This window comes from Scyliorhinus canicula, chromosome 20 (assembly GCF_902713615.1).
Source record: "Scyliorhinus canicula chromosome 20, sScyCan1.1, whole genome shotgun sequence".
In the NCBI taxonomy this organism is placed as follows: Eukaryota; Metazoa; Chordata; class Chondrichthyes; order Carcharhiniformes; family Scyliorhinidae; genus Scyliorhinus; species Scyliorhinus canicula.
In genome coordinates this window covers 70,170,495-70,183,028 of record NC_052165.1, presented here as the reverse complement: position 1 = coordinate 70,183,028, position 12,534 = coordinate 70,170,495, and the positions used below count along the sequence as shown (strand labels likewise).

At 44.9% G+C, this 12,534-nt stretch overlaps 1 protein-coding gene across 10 annotated transcripts in view; it reads right to left on the bottom strand.

Moving 5' to 3' along the window:
* Window positions 1–9,367: 9,367 nt before the first annotated feature.
* prickle1b (prickle homolog 1b) overlaps window positions 9,368–12,534 on the bottom strand; it is a 193,933-nt gene continuing 190,766 nt past the window's right edge. For all 10 annotated transcript variants that reach the window (XM_038780074.1, XM_038780082.1, XM_038780075.1 and 7 more), the window contains one exon: window positions 9,368–11,663. In XM_038780074.1, coding sequence (XP_038636002.1) covers window positions 10,810–11,663 — 854 coding nt within the window. In that variant the 3' untranslated portion in view covers window positions 9,368–10,809. The remainder of the gene's footprint in view (window positions 11,664–12,534) is intronic.

Here is a 12,534-nt window from a genome sequence, read left to right as displayed (position 1 = left end):
GAGCCCCTGCACGAAGCCGCCTCCACTCGCTCCCAAATAGACCCCGTACCCACCATCCACTTCCTTATCATAGCGATGTTGGCTGCCCAGTAATAATTGACCAGACTCGGCAACGCCAGCCCTCCCTCGCTGCGGTTCCTCTCCAACATCGCCTTCTTCACCCGCGGAGACTTTCCCGCCCAGACAAAGCTCATGATCAGCCCGTTAACTCTTTTGAAGAAGGACTGTGGGATAAAGATCGGGAGGCACTGAAAAATAAACAAAAATCGAGGGAGGATTGTCATCTTTACAGTCTGCACCCTCCCTGCCAGCGACAGCGGGAGTGCATCCCATCTCCGAAACTCTCCCTTCATTTGCTCCACCACCCTGGCCAAATTTAACTTGTGCAGCCTGCCCCAGTCTCGCGCCACCTGGATTCCCAAATACCGGAAATTTTCCTCAACTAACCTAAACGGTAGCCCTCTCAATCTGTTCTCCTGGCCCCTTGCCTGTACCACAAACATTTCACTCTTGACCGTATTTAATTTGTATCCTGAGAACTGGCCGAACTCCCTCAGCATTCCCAGTATAGTTCCCATCCCGGCCACTGGGTCCGACACGTACAGGAGCAGGTCGTCTGCATAAAGAGAAACCCTATGTTCAACCCCGCCCCTCACCATCCCCTTCCAACCCTCTGCGGCTCTCAGCGCAATCGCCAGCGGCTCTATGGCCAGCGCAAACAGCAGCGGGGAGAGCGGGCAGCCCTGCCTGGTCCCTCGGTACAACCTAAAGTACTCCGACACTTCTCTGTTGGTCCTGACGCTGGCCCTCGGGGCCTGATATAATAATTTGATCCAATCCACCAATCCCTCCCCGAACCCAAACCGTCCGAGCACCTCCCATAGATATTCCCACTCCACCCGGTCAAAGGCCTTCTCGGCGTCCATAGCCACCACTACCTCCACCTCTCTACCCGCCGGGGGCATCATTATCACATTGAGCAATCTCCTCAGATTGGCCGCCAGCTGCCTACCTTTCACGAACCCCGTTTGATCCTCCCCAATCACCTCCGGTACACAGTCCTCCATTCTACCCGCCAGTACCTTTGCCAGGAGCTTGGCATCTACATTAATCAGGGAGATTGGCCTGTAGGACCCGCACACCTCCGGGTCTTTACCCCGCTTTAATATCAGAGATATGGTGGCTTGTGACATCGTCGGCGGCAGGGTCCCTCTGTCCCTTGCCTCATTGAAAACCCTCGCCAAGACCGGGCCCACCAGCTCAGAGAACTTCCTATAAAACTCTACTGGGTATCCATCCGGCCCCGGGGACTTCCCCGACTGCATGGCCTTTAGGCCCCCCAATACCTCCTCTACTCTAATCGGGGCCCCCAGCTCTTCCACTCGCCCCCCCCCAACTGTTGGGAATGTTAACCCATCCAGAAACCTTTTCATCCCCTCCGGTTCTTCTGGCGGCTCCGAAGTATACAGCTTACGATAGAAGTCCCGGAATACCCTATTCAATTCTGCCGGATCCTCCACTTTGTGCCCCCCCTCGTCCCTCACTCTACCTATTTCCCTGGCCGCCTCCCTCCTCCTAAGTTGCTGCGCTAACAGTCTGCTAGCCTTTTCCCCATACTCGTACACCACTCCCCTCGCCTTCCTAAGCTGTTCCACGGCCCTGCTCGTGGATAGTGCCCCCAGTTCCGCCTGTAGCCTCTGCCTTTCCCTGAGTAAAACCTCCCCCGGGGACTCCGCGTGCTCTTCATCTATCCGGCCCATTTCCCTGACCAATCTATCCATCTCTGCCCGGTCTGCCTTGGCTCTATGGGCCCCAATTGAAATCAGCTCCCCCCGCACTACTGCCTTTAGCGCCTCCCACACGGTCGCCGCTGAGACCTCCCCAGTGTCATTCACCTGCAGGTAATTTTTTATACATTTCCGAAGCCTCTCGCAGATCCCCTCCTCCGACAGCAGTCCCACATCTAGCCTCCATTGCGGGCGTTGATACCTCGCTCCCCCGAACTGCAGGTCCACCCAATGCGGGGCATGGTCTGAAATGGTAATTGCTGAGTATTCCGTGTTCTTTACCTCCCCCCTACAGTCCCTGCTTAGCACAAAGAAATCTATCCTGGAATATACTTTGTGGACGTGCGAGTAGAACGAGTAGCCCCTTCCTGTTGGCTGTCCCTCCCTCCAGGGGTCCACTGCCCCCATTTGCTCCATAAACCCTTTCAGCTCCCTTGCCATTGCTGAGAGCCTACCCGTTCTGGGACACGACCGATCCAAAGTCGGGTCAAGGACCATGTTAAAGTCCCCTCCCATTATTAGCCTGCGAGAATCCAAGTCCGGGATCTTCCCCAGCACTCTTTTAATGAAGTCCACGTCATCCCAGTTCGGGGCATATATATTCACCAGCACCACTCTTCTCCCCTCCAGCCTGCCCCGTACCATCAGGTATCTGCCCCCCCTGTCTGCGGATATGCCCTCTGCCTCAAATTGCACACGCTTGTTGATCATGATTGCCACCCCTCTGGACTTCGAGTCCAAGTCCGAGTGGAAGACCTGGCTAATCCAGCCCTTCCTTAGCCTGGTCTGGTCTGACACTTTCAGATGTGTCTCCTGCAACATAATTACGTCCGCCCTCAGGGCCCGCAAGTGCGCGAACACCCGCGCCCTCTTAACCGGCCCATTCAGTCCCTTGACGTTCCAGGTGATCAGCCTGGTCGGGGGGCACATCCCACCCCCCCCACCCCGCCGGTCAGCCATAGCCTTTCTCGGGCCGGCCCCTGACCCGTGCGTCGCGCCCTTCCTGGCCCGCCCTATAGCTGCCTCCACCCTCGACCTCCTTTCCAGTGCCTATTTCAAGTCCCTCTCCCGTCAGCAGAACAACCCCCCCCTCCCCTAACCCCATCCCCCGATACCCCCACCCCTGCCATCTACTGGCTATAGACTGGATGCAGCTTTAACTGAAAGATACTCCAGACCTTGAAGTTAGTTCAATCTAATTTATTGAACCTCTCACACAGATAGCACAGTTCTCTGTGAGTTCATCTTTAGGGGCTAGTTTAGCACACTGGGCTAAATAGCTGGCTTTTAAAGCAGACCAAGGCTGACCAGCAGCACAGTTCAATTCCCGTGCCAGCCTCCCCGAACAGGCGCCGGAATGTGGCGACTAGGGGCTTTTCACAGTAACTTCATTTAAAGCCTATTTGTGACAATAAGCAATTTTCATTTCATTCCATTCTCTCCTAACCTAAGTGTGATTACTCAGTGTGACTGAACCAGACTAGCTCTTAGCCATATTCTGGAGGTGTTATGTGAAATATACACCCTGACTCACTCTGTAGATGTCCCCAGTGGAAAGAGGTGGAGTGTGAGTGCCTCGTGCCTTTGATAGTGGGAAACCACCCCCAAGTGTTCTGCCTGCTGTTTGGTTATGTCCTGTTCTCTGTGTTCATTAGCTGCCTGTCTGTATTTCATTATGTGCATGTCTGCATATCATGACAAGGGGAACAGACCATGTGGCCAGGGTTCCCCCCCCAAAACGAGACATTACCGTGGCCATCTTGCTGCGCACGCACTGACTACCCATCTTGGCCCCTGGTTCTGCAGAGTGACACTGGCTACACCCGCAGCCCACCTGCCTCTACAGGTGGCTTCAGTGGCCAAGACATCGGGATATGGCGGCCGATATGGGTAGGAGACATGTGGGGCGGGTAGGGGTTCGGCTATCCTGTGGGTTGGGGGGGCAACCCACAGGATTGGGCAACGGGTGTGTGGGACATGGGGCACAGTGCTGCCGACTCTCCCTGGCCGCTCTGAGCAGGTTGTGCAGTTTATTTCAACACAGCTAGTGGCGCTAACCGCCCCTGCCACCTGCGCCCAGCACGACGAATGGCAACAGCTGGCAGCCTCCTTCCCAGGCCTCTCCTCCACTGCACCCAGGAGGGTCTCCAGCTCTGTGTCGGTGAAGCTCTCTGTGGTGATATCATGGTTGTGTTATAATTCACCGACTGACCACTAGGAGTATCATTAGTATATATGCTGATGTTAGAGTCAGGTGACCTCAAACTGACGAGGGAGCTGGGAGAGGTAGTGATTTGTGCATGTTCTTACTGTTATTCATCTGTTTTGTATATATATTTGCCCCACAGTAAATATTAATAAATTGTTTTTAGCTTTAGCTACAATTGTTCTTGTAATATAAATACAACAACATTCCTTTGCGCCATCTTGTTGCTAGGATGGTGTGTGTGGGGAGTGAGGTGTGTACATGCGGCTGCATCTTGTCAAGCTCCTGAGTGTCAATCACGAAACCAGCGAATCCAGCATTTTTGCTCATTGGAATCGATTGTGCTTCACCTGGCGCCGGTGCTAATCCCTCAACAGGAGCGGAATTAGTCCAGGCGTGGCGTCGGTTTTGCTGTTGTGAATATCCACAAATTCTGCATTGGCGCCAGCACTTAGTCTCAGAAATGGAGAATCCCACCAAGGATTCATAGTTGTTCATTTTCCAATTGCTTACTCAATTGGGTATTAAACCCTAGCTTAATACGCTAATCTAAATTAGTTTAATTTAAAATACTAATTTTATGCTGAAAACCTTTAGCAAGCAACTCTACTGGAAAGATGGTTACAGAAGGTTGCACATGTACCAATAAATGATGCTCAGTTTCTTTATCTTCCTTCCCCCTGAAGTTTTACACATCAGGTAATGTGGAGAAGCCACTCCTCATAAATCTGACTGGCCTTAATACCTGGTTTGAGTACGTAAATCTGTAGTGGTGGATTAAGTGGAGCTATTCTGTTGCTAACGCTTAGATTTTGGAGGGAAGGCTTTGGTATGGAGGGAACATATACATTGCATTTAAATGACCATGTCAGACACATGCATGTATAAACAACTGCTGTGCTTTGTTTACTGTGACAGGCGGGCAAAACCAGATGTGTTGTGTATTGGCCTTCTGGTTTATGCAGCAAATGTCTAAATTGAGCCTATTAAAATTTATTTATGGCAGGTCCTCTTCAGAGTTCAGAATTCTTCATATTTGTAATCTCAGCCTGCAGAGTCAGGGCATGAAATCTGCTGTGATTTTACCACGCAGCTGTAAAGAAAATGCATTATACCATTCATACAATTTGCCCTGTTGTTTTGAAAGCAAAATTCTGCAGATTCTGGAAATCTGAAATGTTCTGATGAAAACAAAAACTTGAGTTCTGTTTCTTCCTATGCAGATTCTGCTTGACCTGCTCAGTACTTTTTGTATTTTATGCTTTCATTTCATATTACATTGTTCTAGCAAAATGCGGCTGGTACAATGTCAACCTTTCAATTGCTTTGGGGTTTTCCTAAGAAGAGTTTAGGCCACCTCCTGTAATACTGTCTAATTGATCCCGATTTAAAATATTTTAATTTCGTAGCCTTGGCCAGGAATAGGTGTGGAACTTTAGTTTACAGGGTCAAACTGGATTATCAATTGGTTATCAACTGAGACTGAATTCCATCCTTACACTTCCAGTTGTTCCGTTTTTCTTGTTAGGGTAAATGCATAGATTTAGTAAAAGTCACCCTCGACTTTGAGTAAGATCACATGAAATTAATTCATGATTTTAAGGATTCTCCATTAGAGGGATCCTCCATTTTGTCGGCAGCGCACTAGTGCAAGCGCATTTCCCGATGGCTTGGGGGTGTCCACAATGGGAAACCCCATTGGCTGGCTGGTGGGTGTGCGTCACACCAGAAAACGGGTGTGGCGGGATGGAGAATCCCACCTAAATTGAGTTCACTGATTAAATCAAAAGCTACAAGTAATAATTAACACTAATAATTAACACTATGTATAACAATTCCTTCTTAGTTAGTTTGAAAAGGACCATCCTATATAAAGGTTTGAATGGGTTTTATTTCTACCAAATTTTTGTTTGCGCCCTACTTGAAAGCATGGAGTATCTGGTGGTTCAGGTGCTGCTCTTTAGGAATTTGGCCGCATGCCCATGTATGAAAAAGTATGTCTGCAACAAATAAGATATGATGTAGTTATTCATCAGCCTCACATGTTCACTTCTAGGAGGTGTCACTGGATTGCATTTAGGACTGGAAGTGTCATTTTTTCCCTCTCTAATCCAGACTTGGCAAAGCAAGTGCTGCTGCCTTTTTGGTCATATCCACACAGTCCAATAACTAGTCCATGAATCTTTCTAGGTACTTATTGGGTAAGCTCATTAAATTATTGTTGCATGGTCTCTTCTATAGTTTTAAGAAAGAACAAAATTCACTTATTGTTTTAAATAACTAAAACTTAGCTTGCCAGTATAATAGCAAGAATTATTTCATCTGCTTATGGATTCAGATGAATAAACTTGGTCTGTGTGGGTAATAAGTGTCAAAAATATAAATAAATGGGTTAAAATCAACTTAAATTCCAAAGAGATGCTCTGCATAGATTCTGCCTCTTCACTAATGGCTATGATGAATGATCCAGTTGGCCAATGTTCAATTATATTGTAAGTCTTTATGTAATTTGCATTTGGCAACTAGATTTTTCTAAATCTTCCTGTCTGGAAGTGAAATCAATCATCAAACTGGCAGGGCTGGTCCCTTTAATGAGTGTTTATTTGGTAATGAGTAATTTATAAATTAAAATAATTTTTTTCCCTTCAGTTATCTCTGATCTAAAGTCTGATGAGATATATATCCTGAAGTGAAAGTGTTAGGAGGCACAGAAAGTTACAACGGTGAATAGACTAACTTAATGGGTGAGTAAAATGGTGGGGAGTTTCATAAGGTTGAATAATAAGCTCCCAAACGGGAGTAATTTCTGCATAGGGGAACGTAATGTTGGGTGGCATTTCATAGAATTAATGCAGTACAGAAGGGTCCCTTCAGCCCATCAAGCTTGCACCCCCAAATAAAAACTACTCTTCAGTAATCCCACTTCCCCGCATTTGGCCCATAGCCTTGAACGTTATGACATTTCAAGTGCTTTTAAAGATTGTGAGGTTTCCTGCCCCGACTACCCCGACCACCCTTCCAGGCAGTGCATTCCAGATTCCCATCACCCTCAGAGAAACATTCTCTCTTCAAATCCCATCTAAACTTCCTGCCTTTCACCTACATATTAAGCCCTACAAGAATTTCATCTACAAATAAAGTTACTTGCAACTAAGGGGAACAACTGCTTTCTATCTGCCCTGTCCATGCCCCTCATAATCTTATACACCTCAATCAGGTCCCCTCTCAGCTTTCTCTGCTCTAAAGAAAACAATCCAAACTTACCCAGCCTCTCTTCATAAGCTAAAATACTTGATCCCAGGCAACATCCTGGTGAATCTCCTCTGCACCCTCTCCAGTGCAATCAGATCCTTCTACAGTGCGGTGACCAGAACTGAACACAGTGCTCCAGCCTAACCAAAGTCCTGTACACCCCAGCATAACCTCCCTGCTCTTATAATATGTCACGACTGATAAAGCAAATGTCCTGTATGCCTTCTTAACTATCCTAATAACCTGTCCTGCTGCCTTCAAAGATCTGTGGACAAGCATCCCAAGATCTCCCTGTTCCTCTGAGCTTCATAGTGTCCGTTCAATCATTGAGTAATCCCTTGTCATGTTACTCCTTCCAAAGTGCATCACCTTGCACTTTTCAGGGTTAAATTCCATCTGCCACTGATCTGTCCATCTGATCAATCTGTCAGTATCCTCTAGATCCCATGTGCTTTTATAGATTACATAGATAGATTACATAGAATTTACAGTGCAGAAAGAGGCCAGTCGGCCCATCGAGCCTGCACCGGCTCTTGGAAAGAGCACCCTACCCAAGGTCAACATCTCCACCCTATCCCCATAACACAGTAACCCCACCCAATACTAAGTGATATTTTAGACACTAAGGGGAATTTATCATGGCCAATCCACCTAACCCGCACATCTTTGGACTGTGGGAGGAAACCGGAGCACCTGGAGGAAACCCACGCACACACTGGGAGGATGTGCAGACTCCGCACAGACAGTGACCCAAGCCGGAATCAAACCTGGGACCCTGGAGCTGTGAAGCGATTGTGCTATCCACAATGCTACCGTGCTATCTTTTATCAATCTCCCATGCTGGACCTTATCAAAGGGATTTCTGAAATCCATATAAACCACATCAACTGCACTACCCTCATCTACATACCTGGTCACCTCAAGAGACTTAAATCAAATTTGTTAGGCATGACCTCTCTCTGACAAAGTTATGCTGACTGTCCCTGATCAAATCCTTCAGAATTTTCTCCAATAGTTTCCCAGTACCGATGTGAGACTCGCTGGTCTATATTCGCTGGCTTATCTCCACCACACGTCTTGAGAAGTGGAACCATATTGGCTATCCTCCAGTCCTCTGGAGTCAGAGCCCTGTAATTTCTTCTCTTGCCTTCCAGAAAGAGGATGAATAGTTTATCTTCATTACAGCCATGTAGGAAGTTATTTGTGAGTTTGATAATTGTTTCAGTGGCAGAACATGCTTACTGGTACCTGTGCACCTAACAAAATGAGCATAATTTGAAGAGTTTCCTCCAGCCTCAGCAATTGGTGCATACTTGCAATTTCAACTGGAGCTTTGGCAAGTTTTGTGATCTCGTCTGAGCTGGGTTAACAGAATCGTAAACCATTGTAAAAGATCATAGAAACACCAAGAAGGAAGTCCATTTAACATTCCCGAGTCTTTTGCACTGGTGGGTAGATTCTGCTTGGATTGCACGGATATTACTTGTGGAAACACTACCCAACAAACTTCCCTTGCTAAGATGAAAAATAATTTACAATATAGATACATAGTTGTATAATGACTCTTCATTAAGGTTGCTTATAGCCTGAATTGTACCCATTCTCTTGTATTTCTTTCAGGAGGTATAACTAAATGCTTAAGCAATGGAATGTTCCATTTCCTGTCCTTATGTTTGCTGATTTAAATTATACAATTAGTTCTGAATTACAGTAGCATTTAATTTTGGATCTGAGCCAAGTATGAATGCACATGACCCTCAATGTGGAACGGACTAATCCCACTAGTCTTTGCTCTTTTAAACTGCAATCCCAGAAGATTGAATGACATTGTTTGAACCAACTGTGCCACCCAGTCTCCATTCTTTATCTGTGGGAAAAATAATCAGAAAGCAACTTTTCAGTCGAACTAGACAACTTTGACGTTCAGTTCCAATTACAAACTGTTTGCGTTCCCCACCCATGTTATGGGAATACAACAGCAGGAAGTAGATGCTATCGACAAAAATCTTTTAAACATTAAACATGATTGTGAAAGATTCCATCTGTTCTGGGTTCTGTCTGGAGTGTCACATTTAGCAATTATAAAAATCATATGTTCTAATTAATCATAACCACATGCCGATTCACTTCACAGCTCTTTATTATTGGATATAATGCATTTTAGTGAAACAAATTGGATTATCTTATAACTTTATTTTATTCATCCACATGTCCCAGTTTTTACATTTATACATCAGTTTGATATTTCTTTACATTAGCTGATTCACAATGAACTCCTGGAACATAGCAAGGACCCCAGGTTCTGGAACTGAGAAAGGAGTAGTAATACTCTGCATACTTAAAGACCCTAATAGGAAATTAATTTCAAAAAAGGACCGGGGGAAGCTGCTTACTGTTTGAAGTAGAAGCATTAAACACATACAGTCTAAACACAAAACACTAAATTGTTATTTAACACAAGGGTCTTTTTAAGAAAATGAATCAAATGTTGCCAATTACTTCATCACATCTATTTCTTGCAATCAAAGATAAACAACTTGTTTTGTAATTCAGGGATATATAAAAATATCAGTTTCTTAATCTGGACTTTACAATATATACATTATTTGCACTGTTAAATTATGATTAGCTTTTGTTACTAAATGCTACATTTTAAATACCAACATCTTTCTTTGAAATTACAGATTGCAGCCACTTTAATGCTTGTATTATTTGAATTGGGTGAAGCAGATTTGAACCCATATACTCCAGCCTGACTTCTATTGCTTATTGCCCCATGGTCATTCATCCCCCTTTGTTTTGGATATACAAACTCATTGCAAATAATTAATGCGTTGGGAACATTTAATATTATAATAAGATAAAGCATCAATTAAGACATATTGAAAGGTTACAAAGTTAAAAGCCGACAAAACCACTTGAAGGTTTCTCGAAGTAAACTTGACAGAATGAAGTTTCATGTACACGATGAAAGAAATTTAAGTAGATGGTGGTGGTGTTACAGTTTACTCAGCAATTCCAAGTTGCCGTGACAACATTCACATTGTGGTCTGGAGCTATGGATAATGATGGTATAGGCTCCAACATTCTTTACATTACATGGGTAACCAGCAGTCTCTCCCACTCTTGCCGCCTGCCATTGAATCTGTTGGAAGGATTTTCACGTTAATACTCAGCTTGCTTGGCTGAGTAATGAATGCATCTTACTTGGTGATCAATTCCTAGGGTGAGACACGAACTCAGAGCTTTTGGTCAGAGGCAGGGACGCTACCCACTGCACCACAAGACCTCATTATAAGTCGGTAGCCCATGAAAATACAGAGACAAAAGTACTGCTACAAGTGTAAACAATAATGTGATTATCCACAAATGGCGTATCAGTCACTCCTGGATTTGAAGTAGACTGGTAACATTCTTGCCGGCAAAAATTTTATCTCATGGTATACTGTAGTATTCAAATTAACTTATAGATTGCTTCCACTATACATTTAGTAACACCATTTGAATTCACAGGGTAGTATGCGTGAAAATCTACTTGCAGATTTGATTCATACTACTTCTGCTCTAGGATATTATACAATTTTTCCCTTTGTGCCCCTTTTTCTTTTTGGGTTTGGTGGTCCGAGGTCCAACACTGGAACCTGGCAGCACTGATGATGCTCCTGTGAGGTCATCTGTACAACACTGGTATCTTTGGGCCCTGGGCTGTGGAATAGGTTGTCCAAGGAAATAGCCTTCTTCTTCTGAATCGGAGGACGAGGAGGAACATGTTGAGCACCAGGAGTCACCATCCTCAGCATACAAACCAAGAAATTTGTCTACTACTTGATTCTGTAGTGCATAGTCTGGGTTATGATTGTAATGCCCATACACTCCCTGGTTTTGAATGTATGTTTGCCTTTCACGCGAGACTTTGGCCTGGATTAATTTGTCACAGTCCTCTGGAGAGTAGACACGAGGTCTTTCTCTTGGACTCCTCCTTTCTGTAACCAGATGGAGGGCATTGTCAGACCGGGACTTCCTGCTCTTTCGGCGGCGATGATGGTGCCGATTCCCATATCCATCAAAATTATATGCACGCCGGCGAGTTCTTTCACTCATTGGAGGTTGTCGAATTTCAGTCTGCTCATAGTTCCTGTAATTAATGATATCATCAGAAAACTTAACTTGATGTGGCCTTGTCTGAGACTTCGATCTTCTGAGCATTGGATTATAGAGAGGCTTTGACTTTTCCTCTGGTGTCATGACCTGACTGAGTTCTGATGTCAAACTCTTGAGGGATTCTGTGCTGCGGTGACGCATTGAGGAATTAATTGTTCCCATGTTACTCATTTTTTCACAGTCATTCTCGATTTCTTTGAAATCCTGTACAGAAAACATGGATGACCTTTGTTGGCTGTCACCATCTACTGAAGCTCCTACAGAAAAACGATCGGGAAGAATAAATAATTTTAAACATTACTCATAATACCATTGCTATGTTCTAAAACACAGAATCATTAAAGAATTTGTTCTAACTCATCAATGAATCCTGAGAATTTTAGTTTACTTCCTCCTCTCTAAAGTACCACTCTATCTAATAACGCACCTGGCACATGCAAGGTTAATGTGGGACTGAGTACAGTACTGCCCACACAGTGATGTAAGAAAGCACATGACATGTACCAAGGATCAGTCTATTATTGGACAAAGCCGTGTGTACCAGCAAGCATGGAGACTATTAAGGATGAGATTGCCTTTCCCCATGTCTGCGTGTATCTCACCCCTGCAACCCAAAGATGTCAGAGTAGGTGGATTGGCCCTAAATTTGCCCTTAATTGGAAAAAAATTGGTTACTTTAAATTTATATTTTAAAAAAGGAAATAAAATTTAAACAGAAGGATGAGATTACGGAATACTTGAAAGTGTGTGGTAAAATAGGGATGAGTCAGCACAGCTTTGTCAAGGGTAAGCCATGCCTGACACATCTGTCAGACTTCTTTGAGGAGGTAACAAGTAAGCTAAGCCAAAGGAGAGCCGAGGTCCCAGGTTCGATCCCGGCTCTGGGTCACTGTCCGCGTGGAGTTTGCACATTCTCCCCATGTTTGTGTGGGTTTCGTCCCCACAACCCAAAGATGTGCAGGCTAAGTGGATTGGCCCCTAATTGGGAAAAAAATGAATTGGGTGCTCAAATTTTAAAAAAAAATAGTTTCCACAAGTGTTATATTGTAGGATAATTCAACCAAAGGGAATCTTTTTAAAAGCTTGTATTTTATTCAGTATATTTCATGAGCACAGGATGCCCCGAAG